At 41.6% G+C, this 20,190-nt stretch overlaps 2 protein-coding genes across 4 annotated transcripts; one reads left to right on the top strand and one right to left on the bottom strand.

Annotated features, from left to right (window-relative positions):
* Positions 1-2,843: 2,843 nt before the first annotated feature.
* Positions 2,844-6,958, top strand: LOC309701730 (Y-box-binding protein 2-A-like). Of its 3 annotated transcripts, XM_082525944.1 has the most exons (10): positions 2,844-3,028; positions 3,985-4,048; positions 4,140-4,173; positions 4,245-4,334; positions 4,439-4,675; positions 4,807-4,925; positions 5,010-5,250; positions 6,116-6,247; positions 6,343-6,417; positions 6,839-6,958. In XM_082525944.1, the coding sequence occupies exons 1-9, from the start codon at positions 2,950-2,952 to the stop codon at positions 6,379-6,381; spliced, it is 1,035 nt and encodes a 344-aa protein (XP_082382070.1). In that variant the 5' UTR covers positions 2,844-2,949; the 3' UTR covers positions 6,382-6,417; positions 6,839-6,958. The 3 variants fall into 3 exon arrangements, with proteins under 3 accessions (XP_082382070.1, XP_082382069.1, XP_082382071.1); XM_082525943.1 differs by lacking the exon at positions 6,839-6,958 and having other exon boundaries at positions 6,343-6,624; XM_082525945.1 differs by lacking the exon at positions 6,839-6,958 and having other exon boundaries at positions 6,346-6,624.
* A 595-nt stretch (positions 6,959-7,553) lies between these two features.
* LOC309701731 (solute carrier family 2, facilitated glucose transporter member 4-like) lies at positions 7,554-19,318 on the bottom strand. The gene is made up of 11 exons (XM_082525946.1): positions 19,061-19,318; positions 17,189-17,284; positions 14,334-14,494; positions 12,702-12,826; positions 12,483-12,598; positions 12,057-12,219; positions 10,948-11,135; positions 10,730-10,834; positions 10,140-10,241; positions 9,806-10,009; positions 7,554-9,510 (listed from the first exon to the last, which is right to left on the bottom strand). The coding sequence occupies exons 1-11, from the start codon at positions 19,091-19,093 to the stop codon at positions 9,274-9,276; spliced, it is 1,530 nt and encodes a 509-aa protein (XP_082382072.1). The 5' UTR covers positions 19,094-19,318; the 3' UTR covers positions 7,554-9,273.
* Positions 19,319-20,190: the final 872 nt, after the last annotated feature.

Raw genomic sequence — 20,190 nt, forward strand, 5'->3', positions numbered from 1 at the left:
TGCTGTGAAATTAGAGTCCTATGACCTATGAGGGCTGCAGTTAAAGGTATACTGCAGCTTAACCCCCAAATTAAAAGGCTCTTATTGTTGCCCCTTTTTAACTTCATGGAAAGTCACAGCAACCTACACATCAAGGCAACAGTCCTCAAACGGGGAAAATACATGTATGGGTAAAAAAATGACTATTGAACCCCTGAAGAGAGCTCATCCACCAATCAATTACAATTTTAAAGTTGATCCTTGGCCAGGTTTTATTTGGTAGAGGTGGGTGGATTGATCCAAATATTGAGAGCATCGATACCAATGCTGATGTTGGTGCTTGAGCAATACTGGCACGATATGATCAATAGTTTGTTTCTCTAATCTAAGTTCAGTATGTAGCCCACAGAACATTGCTCTGTGAAAAATCCCTGAACCTTTTTATGTTCACTGTCACATCTATTTTATTTATAGCACACTTAAACAACAGAAGCTGACCCAAGGCGCACATTTACATTCCAGGTCTCCAGGTCCAGGAATATTATATTGTCTGGTGCACAGACTATCTATGTTGGCTTATTTTTTTTAAACATGGATACATAACTGGACAAACATTTATACCAGGTCATGTAATACACAGGCATTTAAATGAATGAAAAACACTTAAGACTCTTTATTGTCATTGTGCAAGCATAACAATATTACACGTATACTGCCTCACATAGCGCACAAATTTAAATAACAGATAAATATACTAACCAAAAATGGTACAAAAGAAGTATATATATAAGGAGTGCATACATATATATGCATTTATCAAGATCTGCTCCTTTTTCATAATAAAAAGTGAAACCTGAATGAATACTTTCAGCCTGGTTTACTGTCGCCTTCATTGACAAAAATGAAGACAAGGCTTCGTTAAAACACAGAGAGACAGCGCTGAGTGGAACATTACCTATAGTCATGCAATTTGTTTTTAAACAGATGACTGGAGTTATGATGTACTTTTTAAAAAAATGCTGTGATAATTTACAACAGTCCCTGGCTTGCCGAAGACAAGGATTCATCGCAGGTCAGGATTAAACATTTAAACTGTTTAGGTTGGCTCACCTTCATGTAAAATGTTTATTTCTGTTAAACTAATGTAAAAACCATCTGTAACCTATTTTTCTAGCTCACTACTAGAAAACTTAACGCCTGTAACTCCAACAAACACAACATAGTTGAATGGTACCAGGCTTCTACAGACAGTGGATGTCTATGTCTTGATTTGAATATCTTGAAAAAAAGTCTTTTCGACTTTATGACAGAAAGAAATTTCAAACCGCTGAGATACATAATAGAGACCCATGGACAACCCCCAGAGAAAATGTTAAACTGACTGCCCAGTTTTTCTGCAGAGCGTTAAATTCCTGCAACAACTACCACTCTAGGTAAACTCAAGGTACCTGCTACTTCACCACTGCTCTGGTTAATCCTGTATACCAGTCTTTACACTTATAAGCATATTACTTATTTTCTAACCTTTGATTTTTAACGTATTGTAAAACATAAATTTTGTGCTGCCCATTGGTCCAGTGTGCTAACAAGTTTCTCTATCTTTTCAGACGGCTAAATAATATTTCCAAGAGTTTGGGATTCAGTTCTTGGACAAAAGAAGAATAAATTTGAGTTCTCTGGATGACCTTTTACATGTAACTATTTTTGACCATTGAGTGGGCAAAAAAATAAGAACTTATTTCTGTGGCGAACATAACACATGCAAATAAAAAAGTATCTAGAAGTGCTGATGGATATAAATAATCAGGGGTATAGTGAAATAAAGGACATTTTGATCAATTAAAATTGCACTCTTCATCCATCCAAATAGCATCCATCTATAACGTACCAACAAGCTGATTCTGCTACTGACTTTTGCCTTAAGCTTCTTGTACCCCAGATACTGTGACTCTGCTACCGTGGTCATTTGGTGTCTGATCCAAGCATGCCACATTTGACTGGTCTACATAGCATCCGTGCCATGTGGCAGAAAACTTAGTGTCGTGCCCCCCCCCCCCCCCCCAGTCTGAGCTTTTATTTATTTATTTTTAATCAATTAATTAATGACATTTAAAAATATATATATTTTGAGAAATTTGTTGTTCAGGAGCAGAAAAAAATATCAGAAACTTCTGATTGCTGTATTTACATATGGGGAAAAATGCTCCCAGATCACTCAGAGTTCTTTTGAAGACCTGAAACAGTTTAACAGCAGGTAAAAATGCTAATGTGTATCAGACTGTATGTGTCTAACTTCTACAGTTTCACTGTTGCTGTTATATTGCTGGCAGCTATTGGCTGTCTACATGTTGTATATGCATATTGGGATTTTCACTCACCGATATAAACAGCATTGTATCACAAAGAGACGTTTACCCACTAGCAGCTAAGTTCTGCAGTTATTTATGTTCTGTGAAAAAGACACTACAAGGCTGTGTTTTTAAGCTATAACATATAGATCGATAGAGATGAATGGCCTCTCAAAAACAGACTCCAGTCATTCTATTTTTATATAAATAGAACCTGGCGATTGTCGATTCTATTTTTCTAGTAATATATATATATATATATATATCATATATATCATCATTTCATTCATATATATATATATATATATATATATATATATATATATATATATATATATATATATATATATGAATGAAATGAAATGAAATGAAATGAAAACAAATCAGCTTCATTTCACTCATGTCTGTCCTCCACCTGACGATTTTCCGTCCCAATTGCCGCCCTCGCTTGACCAATCAGATTCGAGCTCGCGCTTTCGTGGAAACCAATGAGGGCGCGGCTTCCGTCCGGCAGTCCGAGGGGATGCCGGGATAAAAACTTAGCAGTGGCGCTTGGGAAAGTTTCGGGAAGAGTAGGAGGGAGGGGACTCGGGAGTGGAAGTGTAGTAACCCGACAGCGAGCATGACCGACGCCGAGGCGCAGAGCGCTCCACCATCGGCACCGGTGGAAGACAAACCACAGCCGGAGAGGAAAGTTATAGGTGGGTGTAGAAGTACTCTATCCGCCAAGATTTCTTGGTAAATATCCAGAAAACGTTTAAAGTTAGCGCCTTCTGACCGAGCCTGGGTGTGAAAACCAGAATGTGTGTGTTTATATATATATATTTTACCCTTCCTTCTGTGATATTTCTTGAAGTGTGTGATCCAAGCTGGTTGAATTTGTGTTAATTACAGCAGCCTGGGGTGCCACTGCTGTCTCCGGTGTGGTACTTTTTAGGCAACACGTGTTTGAGGCTGAGTTTTTCAGGTTTTTCTGGGGACTATATTCCCAAAAAAAAAAAAAAAAAAAAAAGCTTAAACTCGCGCTGTTGAAAACGAAGTTATTTGACTGTCACACATATTGGCTTGTAAAGCTCACGCCTATTAATAAAAGGCCTCGAGGACACAGGTGCTTTTTCAAAAAAAAAAGTTTTCCCCACATGTCAGTCCAGTGGCTGCCTCTGGTTTAATCGCAGGTGTTTGTGTAGGTATGGAGCTGATTCAGACTGTATAGAAGTCCATGTTAACCGAACACTCTGAACGCATGACCCAATTGTTCTTCTTTATCAGCTGTCGTTCACGCGCTTGGTAAGCGAAACACGCGCACGCGCCCTCCCAGCTGCAAATCATTGCAGAAGGAAATTTGGCCAAATTGAACTAGTTTAGACTGCCGTAAAACACACAAACGAGCCGGCTTTGAGCTTGTCTCTGTGAGGAAGAATACATCGTTCAGGTGTCCGTGTGACTCGTCTTGAACTCCTTAATTGTCGGAAGTGTTCCCATGTCGCCTCGTGACCTAGTGCAGGCCTGGTTTCAAAGTCTTGCGGTTAATGATTGATCCATAGAGCTCTCACTTGCGAGCAGGTCACCGCTGATGTAATCAAGATAACGGTGTGAGCTCTGAATGACTACTTGCTCTATTACACTTCCTTATTCTTTTGATGTGCTCTTGTTGTAGCCACTTTGGTCCAAGGCACAGTGAAATGGTTCAATGTGCGTAATGGGTATGGATTCATTAACAGGTAAGGTGTTTCGAATTCTCCCTTATTTCTTTTTAGTATTCCTCACTTTTTTTCAGTCTATTGTTTGCTAATGAAGTTTTATTTCTTGCAGGAATGACACCAAAGAAGATGTATTCGTTCATCAGGTAAGGTCTTTCTTTTTTCTTCATGGGAGTTAATTGTACCCACATTTTTAATGCTAGCCATGTCTCCTCAGACAGCAATCACGAAGAACAATCCCAGGAAATTTCTCCGCAGCGTTGGAGATGGGGAAATTGTAGAGTTTGACGTGATTGAAGCAGCTAAGGTATGGCAAGGACAAAATGTGACATTCTCGGCTGTTTAAAAAGGTATAAAAAAAAAAAAAACTGCTCTTGGAGAAAGCATTTCAGGCATGTCTCTGTTCCAAAGGGCTCCGAAGCAGCTAATGTTACCGGTCCAGGTGGTGTTCCGGTAAAAGGAAGCCGCTATGCGCCCAACAAACGGCGATTCCGTCGACGGTTCTTTCCCCGAAGCCCTCGGCCCGGCGACCAGAACAAGCCAGCCGATGGGCAAGGTCCTGATACTGACCGATCGGGAGAGAGTGAGGGAGCGAGGCCTCAGCAACGCCGCCGTAGGCCGCGCAGGCCACGGCCGGAGACACAAGATGTAAGCTAAAGCGGAAAGACGGGTGTGAGGGAGACTACAACCTTTAGGATGATGCTGGACATTGAGATGGATTGAAGTAGTTGAACGCTTATGTTGTTAATGGTCTTTTGTCTGTTTTTTTTCCAATTTAGGGTGAAGTTGGTGAGCAGAAGGATGGAGACGAAGAGGGTGGTCAGACACAGAGTGATCAGACCCAGAGTGATCAGACCCAGCGGCCGCCACGACGCAGATTCTGGCGCCCATACCGCAGGTAACTTAACGGTCCTGCTTAGACATCCTGTTTGAAGGACTTCTTGATTCTTGAGGCAATTTAATGTGCTTTCCTCGGATTCAGGCCATTCCGTCCTCGCCCACCTCCCAATCAGGCTGTAGAAGACCAGCAGGCGGCTGCACCACCAGAGAGCCTGGAGAAGAGTGAGCTAAAGCAGCAGCAGCAGCCACAGCACGAGGTGGCGACGGCGGCGGCACCTGACAGCCCTCAGACCAATGGAGAAGCAGGGGAGGGCCAAGGCCAGAAACAACGCCGCCAGTTCAGACGACGCAGGCAAAGGAATTCAGAGTCCTCTGTCTCCAAAGTAAGATATTTTTGATCTTCAGCTATATCAAGATCACTCAGTGAGGAAACTATGCACAGATGAGCTGTTAGTGATGTTTGGGGAGGAAAAGATCACTACCCACATGAGCTTATTTTTCACTGCCAAGCTGTCCTGGTCACAGAAAACGATTATCAGAAGATATTAAGGCTCTAATGCAAGCAGTAAAATGCTGAACACTTATCGTCACCATGCCCAGCGGGTGGGCTGGCGGGCGAAACGCACTTAAGTTTGAATACAAGAACGAGGTGATGTAATAATAGTAATAATAATAATGGATTTCATTTATATAGTGCTTTTTGGGGCCCTCGAAGCGCTTTACAAAACACTGGTGGAGGCAAACTACAGTTGTAGCCATAGCTGCCCTGGGGTAGACTGACAGAGGATACCATGGGTGTGTCTACAAAAGTCTTGTACAAGTTCAAATCTCAGGGACCTTGACCTCAAGGTCAGAGGTCACACTTTCTCTAAATCACCTAGGATTTTCAAATTTATAACTTGGTTGCATCTGATAGGGTGCTGGGGGGAGCACTGAGAGCTGCCATCATTTTTAAATATACTTGTACTGTAAATGTGTTTGTATATTTTACAGTCAATGTGTTCTCATTGGCTTTAATCAGGATTTGAGTGGAAAAACTACAGTTCGCCTCATCTGAAAATATGGCTGATTGACAATGAAAACCCTTAAGTCCCTGTAATATTTATACTGTCTAGATGGTAGACAGGAGTCTAACTATTAGATGAATTTCTATGGTTTTGTGCCTGTATGATGGTTTAGCTGGATCTTCTGAAGTTCTAAAGCTTTGGTATTTTACTAATATTTTCACATCTTTTCCATGTATTGAAGAATGATACAGAGAAGTCTGCATCAGAGCCTAGTACCCCACCACAGACCTCAAAGCCATCTGATACAAAACCCACATCAAAGTCGCCAAAGACCTCTCCTAAAATCTCCCCCAAAACGGTAAAATCGCCTGAGGTAAGACATTAAAGTTGCTCTTTGCTTTCCCAGCTGGTTCATTTTTCATTGGTAGGTGTTTTGTTGACAAATCTCAGCTGTGTTCTTCACTTCAGCAGGCAGCTCCAACAACTGTCCCAGCACCAGCAGAGTGATGACCACGAGGATGGTCACACGACCCTTGGCAAGAGGTGGGACCCCACACTAAAGTGGCGCAACCTTGGATTAGACAGGGTGGGAGACGTGAGGGTGTAGGGTTGCACTTCTTGTGCTGCATGTGCAACATTAGCAGTCTGTCACAGAGGGCCTGATGATGGACATTAACTCTTTAGTCAAGTAAATGGATTTAAGGCGGAATGATGGCATTGAAAGGAGTCTTTGAGAACGCTGCCTGTGTTTGGAGTCAGACTTTTGTTTAACACAGGGAAGATTTTTGGCTCAAATTCTGGGAAATTGGATTTTCTTTCAATATAATCCTTGGCTCGGGATTAAAAGTGCCCTTTTTATTTTTTTATTTTTAAATTAAAGGTCTTCTTTTTTTTTTTTTTTTTTTTTTTTTTTGGAGTCTTTCTTTCAATCCATCTCTCCTGCGCTTTCTTTTGTTTCTCATAGGTCCTAGGGTTGGAGGACTGGACCTATTTCAGACCACATGCACTGCTCTCCCCTCCCTGCACTCCCCCAATCCTCCATCCTACCACTTCTCACAGTCATCCTTCAGGCCCCTTCCCCACCCCCTCATCTTGTCTTGTCCTGTCCACACTGACATCTGGAGAGGGTGGGAAGGGAGCGCAGGTTAAGGGGATACAGGTAGTTGGTGGGTGCACATTCAGAAATTGAAAGTACAGCTTTTAAAAAGGGGGAGAGAGGAAAAAATGGGAATGTTATTCCACCCCCTTAGAAATATTTCCTTTAATAGAGCAGATGGGGCCCATCATGTAGTTTAATTTGGCTTCTGATTAATTTGGTTAAAGAGGGGAAAGCTAAGCAGGTCTGCGATTGGTGATGCATAATGGGAGTCTGTTTAGTTCTGTTAACACCTCAAATCAATTCTTGAAACGTACTACTCCCTTAATCTTCTTGGTTGAGGTTGGATTAGAAAGAAGCTTAATTTCCTTTTTATTTTACTTGTGTGTGCTTTTCTTTGGAGGGGATTATGTGCAATGTTAATACTTAAAATGCTAATTAATAAATCATGTTTGCAAATCAAGATTCATTCCCTTCTGACTGGAGTGCAGATTCACTGATGCCTTTGTACCTTTTTTTTTTTTTTTTTTTTTTCCAAAGAAATTGGATTACTTTTGTAGTGAAGAAATTGAAGGTGTAGAAATGAGGGTTCTTCAGGTGGTTTCATTAACAATATTTGCAGTACTTTCACTCTGGTTACATAACCACTGCATCAACATTCACACTATACAGATTACAGATCTCTGACAAGTCTGACACATTAAAGAATAGACTGCAAACGGCACACGTGACGGATGCAAAGAAAACACAACAAAAACTTGGCGATTGTGTGGCACAAACCTTGAAAGTCGGTGCTTGTACTTGGAAATTTCTCGAGTCTGCCTACAAAGCCGAACACCAGCTGGAGTGCGTAAAGAATTTAAAACCTAGACCCTCAAACACACTGTACACATGAAATACAAAAGGCTTGATCAGAAGTAGCATTTCTGTGGTGCAGTGAGTTTCCTATTAGAGGAGTACTTTCACACTTAAGTTGAGAACACATGTGAAAACTCCAAAATATCAGCGTTTTGGTACTGATGCAGAAAACGCTTTTGGTAACCTAACAACCAGAGGAGTATGAAGGCTCATGTTCAAATTTGAGGCAAAATTTTGTTTCTTTACTGAAACTCATTTCCCCAGAGCACTACCTATACTGAGCCAATCACAACCATGCATCCAACAACGATAGTTTGTTACGACAGTTTACACTTTCAGGTCACACCGTACTGCGTCACACTATAATCAGATTGGTTGCAGTCCAGTCCTGTCAACATGAACTTAGAATTACCTTTGCTGTAATTTGTGCAAATGAAATCATGTGGACAGAAGCTGGCAGGGGCAGACCATTAACTGTCCAGACTATATGAATGTGACACTCGTGTCCTGGGATGACCCCTCCATCGGCTAATATCTGGAGGAGTTCAGAGCAATGTCTGTGAAATCAACTCCAGAGGCATTTTGGTCCGCTTGATAATGCCCCTTGAGAAGTTTCAGACTGGTATTTTTACATTGATGCCAGGTTACACTTTGGATACATGAACATAGCACATAAAATCAGTTTCTAAAAGTATAACATGATTAAATGCATCTGTTACCTGTTCTTAAAGAACAAAAACACTACCTACCCATCATACTACCTTTTCTACATCTGCTTTGAGTAAATAACGGCTATAAATACCGGGTGTTACAGACACACTTCATTTGGCGCCAAAAAAGATTCAAAACCCACAGTATGTCGACGTGATTCCTGTCATTGGAGATCAAAAAATCAATTCATATGTTAATCTCTTAAATGTGTGTTCCCATCTTTGGTAAAAACAGGCATGCTCCATCACACTCCTGGCTGCTGATCCTATTGTTTCTATGCCTAAAAACTTTGAAAACTGTAGATATCTGTTTATAAAGTGCAGGAATCCCCAAGTCTCTCCACACCCATCTGTCAATACTGCAACTGATTGCCATCACCATGGAATAAAGTCTTATTGCACTGGCAGTCAATGCCAGACAGGCTGTTCTTATTAGCATCTTCTTCCCTTGAAACTACAGCAGTCGACCTTTACTCCACTGGTTCGTAGCCTTTCAAGTGAAGCCAGAATTCATAACTATTAACCCTGTACTGCAGTGCTACCACCAAAGGACAATTCCATAACACCCAAATTGTCACACACTTTTAACACTGCTTTTTCACCACAATCTATGTGGAAAAAAAAATAAAGATCTCAATATACATATTAGCAAATAAAAGTTTGGTGTCATGCCCCTTTACCCAACTTTTCTCAAGCTGAGCTCAGTTCCATTTTTCTCAGTTCCATGGGGCATCTTCAGTTCATGGTATCCTCCCCCAAGTAGTCCATCTCAGTGATGGGTTTGTCTATGTCCATACCCATGCCTATGCTCATATCCATATCCATCATCCCTCCAGCTGAATGCTGGTGAAAATTGGCTGCAATCTGGTCAAAGGTCTTGCCCCGTGTCTCTGGTACCCGGAAAAATGTGAAGATGAGGAAGAACAGAAGAAGAGCTGCGAAGATCAGGAAGACATATGGCCCACAGAGGTCCTGCAGAAGGACGGGAAGAAGGTCGGATTATAAAGAGTTGAACTTGATGCCACGTGCCTCTATTAACCGGTCAAGTAGCGGTTTTCATGTTTTCATCTGTCTGTCCAGACTTAACTTTTCAAATGTGAATAAAAAATTTGATTTTGTAAGGTTGGTAACCTTTAAAGACCAAAATCTAATCAGTTTATCTAAGAGGATAAAAGATTGTCGAGCCAAAAAAGAATAACAAAACTGAAGTGGGTGAAAAATGGAAAAGCATTTGTGGACATGCACAACATCCATTGTGGATACTCACAGCGACATACTGGAAGCACATGCCAATAATAAAGTTGGCAGTCCAGTTGGAAAAGCCTGCAACAGCCATGGCAGCTGGCCTTGGACCTTGAGAGAACAGCTCAGCTACAAAGAACCAGGGGATGGGACCTGGGCCAACCTCAAAGAAGGCCACAAAACCAAAGATAGAAAGCATGCTGATGTAGCTCATCCATGGAACACTGTCCTATAGAGCAGAAGAAAAGTGGGTTCAGATGTTTGTGGAGACTAGAAATCATATATAAAATACCGAAGTCTGGAATACCATAGTCTGGATTTTATTTATTTTCCTTTTTTTTGGATCGGGGCTTACTTACAAGTAAAGCAAGAGCCACGGTCATGATGACGGCACAGATGCACATTCCACCAAGTCCTAGCATGTGGAGCGTCCGTCGACCCGTCCTCTCTACCAGGAAAAGCTGTTAATATGAAGGTAAAGGGGGGATGGGGGGTTAACCTCAGCTGACATTTGGAGCTAAAGCATTTGATTTGGTCAGATTCTTTCTCAAATATGTATAACGTCAGGTCACTATAATGCTAAAACCACATTTACCATATACCTAACTGCAGTTCAGGACTTCTAAAACAGTGTTAACCATAGTTTAGCAGTGATTTTACAAGCGTGCGCTCATAAAACAATCTATTGTATCAAATTACAATAGTCAGTCTCTAACCCTGAAGCCATGGCACTCTTACGGCTAAAGTCGTACATCTTTATCCGCTTGATGACACTGAAACATTTTGACTCCTCTTATCTTGTTTACCCTTTGATAACAGTGTTAAACAGTAATAGAGTGACTCTGTGACAGGGCGTGAATGTTTATTGTTCCAAATTCAAAAAGTTATTTAAACGCTCCCAAATTGAATTTCAAAAGTGCGATAAAGGCATGTCGGTGCGATTTCTCACCGAGACTACCGTGAAGGCACAGTTCACCACCCCGGCTCCTATGGTGGCATAAACTGGACTCTGGACTCCTGCTTTCATGAAGATACTGGTGGAATAGTAGAAGATCTGCCAGAGGAGTAAACAAATTTAGGTCAATGTTGAACAGCACTGGCTCCTGATTTTAAAGGACTGCTTGTTTCTGGAACTTTAGGTGAGTCAGTGTAATTTGAAGAACTCACTGCATTAACCCCCGACAGTTGCTGGGAGAGCTGCAGGAGGATGGCGATGATGATGGGCTGGCGGTAAAGCGAAGAGCGAAAGAGTTCGGGTATGGACACCTTCCTCTCCATGTCCATCCTCCGCTTCTCCTCCTTCATCTCTGCCAGCATGTCGCCCACCTCCTGTCTGCCTGTTAGCCTCCTCAGGCCTGCAGAAAGTAGAAATGTAGGAAGTTTTTTTTTTCATGTACAAAAACTCATCTGACATTTTAGCAGCTAATTCCGTAAGTCCAACTGATACTCTGTACATTGAGTCCTGTAAATGTCTGATAAACCCAGACATCATGAGTGCGGAGTTGATCTGACCGAGGAACTGGAGACACCACACAGTATGTAAAGGCAAGGCCCAATAGCCGTGGTTTAAACTATAACCTGATTTATCTACTATTTAACTCACCGTGAGACTATGATTTACAGAATTAGTTAAAAAATATTTTAAAGTAATTACTGAGGCCATAAACTCAGCAGAAAAAACAGTTTACTGTGGTCAGAGATAAGACTTTGGTAGAATCAGACTTCTTTTTGCAACCAGAGGAGTCTCCCCCTGCTGGCCAAAAGAAAGAATGCAGATTTCAGGCACTTCGAGTTAGTTTTGCTTCTCAGGTACGAACATTAGTATCCATCAGTTATATATAAGAACGTATAAAGTGATATGGGTCAAAGTGGGACAAACCCAAACACAGTAGCTGACTGCCCCTCGCTGAGCTTGGTTGAACTGAAGGTTTCTTCCTGTTAAAAGGGAGTTTTTCCTTCCCACTGTCACTAAGTGCAGTTTTCTCTTTATTATTGTAGGGTCTTTATCTTACAACATCAAGTGCCTTCAGATGACTGCTGTTGTGATTTTGCGATATATAAATTAAATTGAATTGAATTGAAATGAAATTGCAAAAAAAAAAAAAAAGATCCTACATTTCCCAAAATGCAACTCAGCAGCTTATTTTATAAGGCCCTATCTGCCTCCTAATGCTAAAAATCCAGTTTATAGTGTAGAATTTAAAATGTAAAACTTAGTTACATAATAAGAATAATAATAGTAAACCAAGACCTTAAAATAACGCAGCCCTACTTACCACTCTTGGCGTGGTGCTCCTGACACCGGACGATGTAGAGGAATCGGGGGCTCTCGGGGCAGAAGGGCAGCAGAGCCATCTGAAGTACAGTCGGCACAACAGTTAATCCCAGCAGAACAGGCCATAAGTGCTCACTGCCGAGTAGCGACTCCAAGCCGAGGACCTGCACAGGGAGAGGAAGCAAGTTTGAGTGTGTGACATTTCAAAAGATAATATGATAAAGCACCTAAAGACAATCCTTTATAGGTGGAAGTAAAGGAAAAGACGGGGAGGTGCACAGACAAAGAGAATGGATTTGAGGATTCAAGATGTGTTTTTTGTGAGCAGACTTTTTAAACGTGGCCTGGAAAGGCCCACTGAATGTCGAGGACATGGAGACAGAGAGAAGATGCCGATGCTATTTATAGACGGTCGTTCCTGCCATACCTGTGCGAAGAGAATGCCAGTGACAATAGCCAGTTGGTGCAGCGTCCCCAAAGCTCCTCTGAGACTCGTAGGTGCTATCTCACCCACGTACATTGGTGTCAAGCCAGATGCCAATCCTGCATCAAAGGAAGAGTTAAGGAAGCAAGAGATTGTTAAACCACTTATTAAATGGACACATTAATGGAGAGTAAAAGAGGGAAGAGACAGTGGCCAGCTCACCACAGTAGGCACCAATGATAAAACGTCCAAGGATCATCATTTCAAAGGAGCGGCAGAGCTTGGACATTCCCATCAGACTTCCTCCAATAAAGGCAAACAAGTTGTTTATAAGCATGGCTTTCCTCCTGAAAGAAGCACAGACCTGCATTTTTGAAACCATTTTGAAATGATAAAACAGCAGGTTTTTTGTCCAGCAGAGTTGTGCACATCTAGTTTGGCTATGCACACTGTTTAGTAGTGAAAAACACTAAGAAGCCACTAGAGGGCAGTATCACACAAAATTATTCAGTATCGCACAGAGACACTGGTTTATTCAGCACTTTAACATTTAGTTGATCCACAAAATCCTGTAGAAGGCACAGAGGAGTATTAAAAAAAGTAACATTTGTGACTAGATTTTGCAGTCTGGTGTTATTTTACTTTACTAGACTGTGATCGGAACCAAAAAAGAGTCTTTCCCACCTAATTTAGAAGTAGCACGGTTCCTACAGCTCAGCTTACACTGTCAGGAATTTACTTGACACAAGCAACAAGGTACCTCACGTATATATTTTGTAACATTCTGTTAATACCTTGGGTTGAAAATGTTTTTTTAATATATATTTTAAAAGTCACTGAAAAGTTGCTTCTGATGAGGTTGTAAGCTTATGTAAGCTGCACATTCAGGACTCTGTTAAAATGTCCTTTCAGCCAGTGGAAGCTGTGGACTGCAGCCCAGTTTGCACAGACTCAGGTTACAGCGGGAAACTGGGTCATAACATCCCGGACAGAGCTTTCACTGAATGACTGGTTTTATTTTTGGGCTTATACAGAACTGAGAAGGAGATATTTATGTATCACAGTGAAGGCTAGCTAGAGAAGGCTTTGGACTAGTGTTGTCGTTTGCTTAGATTAAGGTTTTAATTGCTCTGTTTATAATGACGATTTATCATTTGCTGTTGAACACTGTGTGGTGTTTTGTCGTGTCTGCCTGGCTGTTTCCTAAAACAGTCTTGGTTATCGTTGTAGTGCATTAAAACTTGAAGTCTCTGTTTGTGGTGCTTTTTAAAATTGCTTTCTTGTTTTTCATTCACCCTTAAAACCACGTTTATATGGATCCACTCCCGCTGCATGCAAAATCCTACTTTCCTTACATAAGTGTGTCTTTTTGTGTGTGTTTGAGTGGACTGGGTGCTGCTTTCTTTCTTTTTTTAACTGAAGATACTTCAGACAAACTCCCTACCCACTTCACTCTTTATTAACCTACAGCTTCTATCCATTTACACATGAAAAATCAGACCTTTCATTTGTATGTAAGGAGACTGCGAAGTATGTGTGTCATTCAGGAAGAAGAAATGTGTACTTCTTAAATCTTTGCTCATGTATTCAGACTTTGTGCAGTTTGTTTCAGATTTCCAGAAAATCTTGTGGTTTGCTTTGAGTAATCTGTGCAACCATGGGCACAGACGGAAACCATCCTCTAAATGTTACAGTTAAAGCAGAGTGTAAGATTAATGAGCTGCAGCCTGTTCTATCTGCTCCATCTCATAAAACAGTATTTCATAGGCTTAGCTTCATGAACCCATCAGGATAAAAGCAACGTATCCCCCCGAGACCACTAGAAAAGGCTAAGCTTGACCTGCGTTGTCTCACCTGCCCAGCCATTCAGAAACAAAACCCACACAGAAGGAGGAGACCATGCCGCCGATGGAGAAGATGGCAACGGACAGCGACCAGAGCGAGGTGAGGGTCCCTGTGGGGATGGGCTCCCCGTACCGGTACATCCATGTTGCATTGTAGTCCCCCTCAATGATCTGCAAGGAGTGCCAAGATAAGTTGGAGCAAGTGACTAGAGGAGTGAGAGAAGAGCAGCACAAACTGCACTGAAAAAAAGGCCATGTTGGATTTACTTGATTCAATAGTGGACATTGGTTGCACACAAATGTTTTGCTTTGGCAGAAACTTAAACAATTGTGTTCAATCAACACAACTTTTTCATATTCAATAAACATGTGCATTTTGTGTTCATAAAACGCGATTGAAACATGTTTAGATGAAGTAAGTTGAGCCTTTGGAATATTTTAATCCTTCACAATTTTGTCATTTTATTTCAACACTATTAAATAACATTTACCCCAATACTACTTGCTCATTTAAATACTACATGTTGTCTTCATATTACATAATGTTCAACAAAGTCTAGAGTCTGGTTAACATAAAAATTTAATGGATCTACAACAACTAACATCCTATCTTTATCCTGGTTGCAGGGGGGCTGGGAAATAACCCTGAATTGTTAGGCAGGGTACACCCTAGACAACCATTTGCACTTACATTGACAGGTAATTTAGAATCATCAATTAACCTAACTCTAACAACTGCTAACTGTGGGAAGAAACCGGAATACCCAGAGAGAAACCAGTGCAAACTAGCCAGATTGTGGATTTGAACCCAGGATCTTCTTACTGTGAAGCAACAGCACTAACCACCATGCCACCAATCCAGACTTAACAAAAGTAGGAAAGCTATGATTTCAAGGCTTGATGCAGAATTTTTTTGTACGTTTTTGTCCTTGACAGGTTAATCCACAATAAATAGCAATAGCATACACGTGGTGTGTCGTAGTTGTCTGCCTCTTATAACGCCAGTGATTTTCCTACAGTTTGACATCTCGTGCGATCTTGTGAATTTCACGAGTTCAGCAACTAACCACTCTTACTAGATTGTATCATGTCATCTTAACAAGGACAAATTAAGTTGTTGAATTTCGTACAGATCCTTCATGATTTAATTACGTTCATAGAAGCATGAAATTATTGTGTTTAAATTACAAGTTAGAGTTTTTTAATGTAAAAAACACCGAATTTACTTTTTTCAGTATATCAAAAAAAGTAGTGGAGGCTACTCGATTTGACTGAGATGGATTCCTGAAACCACGATCCAAAGTATACAAGACTGAAAGTTATTGACTTACTTCACTCGAACATGACATGAACAATTTAATCTAGCCTCTCTGTAGATCATGTAGTTTCTACACTATGTAGTTACACTTAACTTTAAAGCATGAGGCACTTATGTTAAATACACGCAAGATGCTTACGTAAATCCAAGAGTTGGCCAATCCCTTTTTTCAGTGTGGGTAAAAGGGAAGGTAAGTTTGGAGCGAGGTCTTGCAGACAGGGCCCGAGTAGAGCTTAAAATCAGCTTTTGTAAACATGGAGTATATAAAATGGGCTGCTTGAAGGCTGGTGGTTAAGTCACTTGTCTGCATGGCTTTGGGCGAGATACTAAATACAGTGAACTACGACAGGAAAAAAAAGCTATATGTCACTTTAAATATGAACTTGGATTAGATAAAGGCTTGCAGCGTGAAGCGCTTTGAATGGCTGCATGGACCACAAGAGTACTATGTAAATCAGGCCATGGGCTATTTAAATAGACAAGCACACCGTGTAAGTAACAGCTTACTCCCATGAGTTCATATTTTCAGAATGCTTTCCTCATTTTTTTTTAAATATAGACTTATATTATCTCACATATACACACTTGTGCACATTCTCATATTAAAAATTGGGAGGTTTCAGTTAATGAGATCTTTGTATGTACAAGTAACCACCGAGAGCCAGAGGTTTCGAGTTCAGAGTGCTCTAAATACTCGGTTTCAGAGGGTTTTTCTCTGTTCTTGGATCTACATGATGTCATAGAGAGTGGAAAACCCAAACATGGTCACAAATCAGCCCCACCCAGCTGCTGTTTAAGTGATCGCTTTACGTGGGGCAGCCAATCAGAAGAAAGCAGGATTAAAAAGGCTTAAAAATAGAGTGACCTTAAAGGGAGTGTTGCTCTTTGTGTCACACTATTTGTAAGAAAGATGTATTTTGTTAAATCAAACAAGTGATCTGTAGATAATTATGCTCACATTTTCCCAAGTATCAGACAAGTTTAGTTGATAGCTGCCCTCACCCGTGCCAGGATTTTAATGATGGATGTCAGAGCTGAGATGCCCATAAATGCAAAAGGCTTTTCTACACAGCGTCCAAGTACCGTGGCACACAAATGAAGGGCCGCTCTGTTTAAAGAGATAAATGCGGATAAACGCACAAAATTTGCTTTCAGATGTGGGAAATGAATCATATTTCTCACGCCTTTTTCTCATCATGCAAACAGAAATATTTCCTTGTTTCCATGACACCTGGAGCAGGGATGTGTTGTCATTTTTGTGATGACACGTAAAGATGGAAAGGAGCCTCGCCCTGCTGTGTCTGTGTCACCTGACTTTGCTTCGGAAGGCTTCACATGACATAGTTTTATTCTTTTTGGTTTATTGTCTAAACATCACCAGGCAGCGTGTTGTGGTGTCAAAGCACACCACCTTGTGAAATCAGGCGAAGCGACTTTGTTGACGTCTGGTTAAATGACAGTGTTAGACTCGTGCATGACACCAGTGTTACATGTTTTATTCTTTCATTTTATATTATGTCCATTCGTCTTTCTTTCTTTTTTTTTACCTTCTGTGGCGCATTGATGACACCGATGTTATATCCAAACTCCAAAGATCCAAGGACAGCCGTGAAGACTGACAGAGCGAGGGTTCCAGTCACTGTCTGCAGCAGAAACACGCACACACACACACACATAGACACACACACACACAAAGAAGTGAATTACAAATAATTTGTTTTTCAGAACAGTGAATAATCCTGAAAGGTGTTTTCATAACTGTAACAATAAGATAACTGTTGGACAACCACGATTATCTTTTTAACTCTCACTCACTCACTCTCTCTCTCTCTCACACACACACACACACACACACACACACACACACACACACACACACACACACAACACTGCTGCTCAGCTAACGTCAACTATATATATAACCGTGATCCTGACTAGAGACAATCTCTGCAGTGCTGTTCATGACTTCTCTGACTACTTTCATGTCGACGCCTGAACTTTAGCTTCCCTCCAGTTTCCCATCAGCCCTCTGCCACCTGTCTGCAGGGTGACAGACAGGATGACCTTGGGGAAAATGAACTTCTTCCACTCCAGCATGGTTATAAAATTTTAAATTTCATTTATTTATAGGTCTTTTGTGCTTTTGGAGTTACGCCGCCTGTAAGATTTAAGTCTGTGATGAACTGTTGGATGAACACACAAACACAGACGGGTACTGTCGAAACAACGAGCTTCCTGAAAAGTTTTTTTTCCCATTTTGGTGACGTGGGCTTATGGACTGATACAACAGCAACATGATGCTGGTGATGCTGGTAAAATTTGCTGGACCTAATTTGACCCCGCAGTTCTGCTCAGCCACCTTCTGCAAATATGTTGTCCGTGTAAATCTGTAACTCTTGACCTTGCTGAGTTGAGCTTTTGATAAGTGCTGCTTAACATTCACAAACCACAACAAAGAGGTGTGTAGTGGTGAGCGTGTGCGTCCTTGTGGAAAAGGTAAAGTGCCAGAAGTGGCCACTAATGTTTCATTACACATCCCGCACTTCACTGCATGCACACTTTGCAGTAAATTTCCAGGCATTATGCATGAATCTGCACCTGCTTGTATTTACTGTGAGATACAACACAAGCCCAGATTAAACACAAAACTATCTCAGGTTGTGCAGGTTATCTCCGTCTTTAAGTGATTTCAATAGAGACAAGCACATGACTGCTTCTTCCCCTTTTCAGATTTTATGCTTAGGGGAAATATTTTTGCATTAAACACAAACACACACACACACGTACGTACGCACACACACACCACATCCCAGCATAGTTTAGTCTGTTTCCAGTTTATTCCCAAAGGGGAAACTTTGGGAATTGTTGCCTTAATTCCAGCGTGGATAGCAGCCTATTCTTCCTATTAATAAGATGATGGAAATCTACATCAGGGGAAAGTCAGGCTTAAAACCAGCACTTAGAAACGATTTCTCCAATGGAGTTTGAGCTGGGCAGTAAACACAGAGTTTGTTTATGAAGGCGGTGGCCTGTCATAAGCTTGCAGTTACGAGGCCTGACTTGTAAACTCAGTTTTGGCCGCTCAAGGTCACCACTAAGGACAGAAAGGCTTCCCCCTCTCTTTGAAACAGAGTTACTCAAAGCTTCTTCTAGATTCATGACTTTCTCAACATTCGGATTTTGCCTTTAAAATTCTGTTAAAAGTGTATAACGGCTCATGGGATTATTTTAAAGAAGCGCACTACAATCAGGAGATATTTAAAGGTTTCAGGTCAGGAAAAAGTGCTGTGCGTAAAATCTTTCCATAGCTGAAAGTACACATTGCAAAGTTCACAAATAACGGCTATCCCTGCAGAAACTTTCTAAACAGGCACAGCTAGATTAACAAACTGTTTATAACAAACTCCAGAAGAAATTACCTCCGCTCCAAGCTGCTGAAACCCGGCCGGCATGATTTTGGCAACTCCTGGCTCCCAGTAGGAGTCTGGTGATAGATGCGTCTGGTGCCAAACGGAGACAAACCCGGGCGTCTTAAAACTGGAGCACTTTAGCACTGAAATCGAACCGAGCTACTAAATCCAAAAGAGAAGAACAAAGAGCTCTGGTGCGTTGTGCCCCGCAGGTTGTCCTCTCTCCTTTGAAGTTGGTGTTGTCTGTCCAGCTGTTAAAGAGTTGACACCGGCATACCCACGTGCACGCCTCTCAGGAGAGGGGCGGGGTGGGGGGTGGGTGGGGGGGAGGCAGACGCAGAGAGGCCCTGCAACAGAGGTCAAGACGCAAGCGGGAAGCTCTGACCTAATCTATCTTGGGCCGCAGAGGTGGTGGTGGAAGGAGGGTGGGGGTGGGGTTATTTAGAAGAGGTGTCTGGTTTTTATTATGGTGCTAAGAGATGAAGAATTAAATAACAAAAGGTGTGATTACATTTTCAGATTCCTGTTTAAATCAACAATAATTTATCATTCTCTGGAGCCGTAAGCCAGAGCGACGCAGAGGCCCAAATTTGGTCTCATTTTGGACCGTTTTCATGAGCTTTGTTACGTAATGGCCATAGATCCCCACCCCCCACAAAGAACGATAAACTCAATCTGCAAAGCATGTGCAAAGATGCTTCTCCCTTATCACTGACAGCTCAAGGTTAATCACCTCATTTCTGGACCTGCAAATGGAGGACACACAGTTGTGGAGATGTTAAATGTCAGGTGACCTAAAAGTCGGAGTCCGCCATTATGACTCAACTTCCCTAATGGGAAGTGAAGGGGGCTCGTCTTTGCCGTTGTGGTCGCCATTGTCTGCCTTCCCAACAGATACAAATCCCTTTCTATTTCAGATCACATGCCAAAGAGGTCATCAGCCTCATTTAACCCCCCTTCCTCCCTTCTCTGTTGCACACAACAAAGCTAAATCCTCTTCCAGCAGGCAACAGGTGGGCCTGACAATTGGGCCCTGCCACCTGAGTTAGGAGTGTACAGTAGGTGTGGTCAGGGGGAAAGTTTGGGGAGGGACCAGAGGCGTAGATTAGGGAGTGTGTTGTGGGAGGGTTTTGCATTGG

The sequence above is a fragment of the Aulonocara stuartgranti genome (assembly GCF_965226115.1).
Source record: "Aulonocara stuartgranti genome assembly, chromosome: 3".
NCBI classification, from domain to species: domain Eukaryota; kingdom Metazoa; phylum Chordata; class Actinopteri; order Cichliformes; family Cichlidae; genus Aulonocara; species Aulonocara stuartgranti.

Bases quoted from the DNA above. Each gene is read 5' to 3' on its own strand.
- LOC309701730 (XM_082525944.1), top strand. From the start codon at position 2,950: ATGACCGACGCCGAGGCGCAGAGCGCTCCACCATCGGCACCGGTGGAA. The intron at 3,029-3,984 runs GTGGGTGTAGAA...CTCTTGTTGTAG, and splicing joins GCCGGAGAGGAAAGTTATAG to CCACTTTGGTCCAAGGCACA. The intron at 4,335-4,438 runs GTATGGCAAGGA...TCTGTTCCAAAG, and splicing joins ACGTGATTGAAGCAGCTAAG to GGCTCCGAAGCAGCTAATGT.
- LOC309701731 (XM_082525946.1), bottom strand. From the start codon at position 19,093: ATGCCGGCCGGGTTTCAGCAGCTTGGAGCGGAG. The intron at 10,242-10,729 runs GTGAGAAATCGC...TCATATTAACAG, and splicing joins GTGCCTTCACGGTAGTCTCG to CTTTTCCTGGTAGAGAGGAC. The intron at 9,511-9,805 runs GTGAGTATCCAC...GTCCTTCTGCAG, and splicing joins TGTGCTTCCAGTATGTCGCT to GACCTCTGTGGGCCATATGT.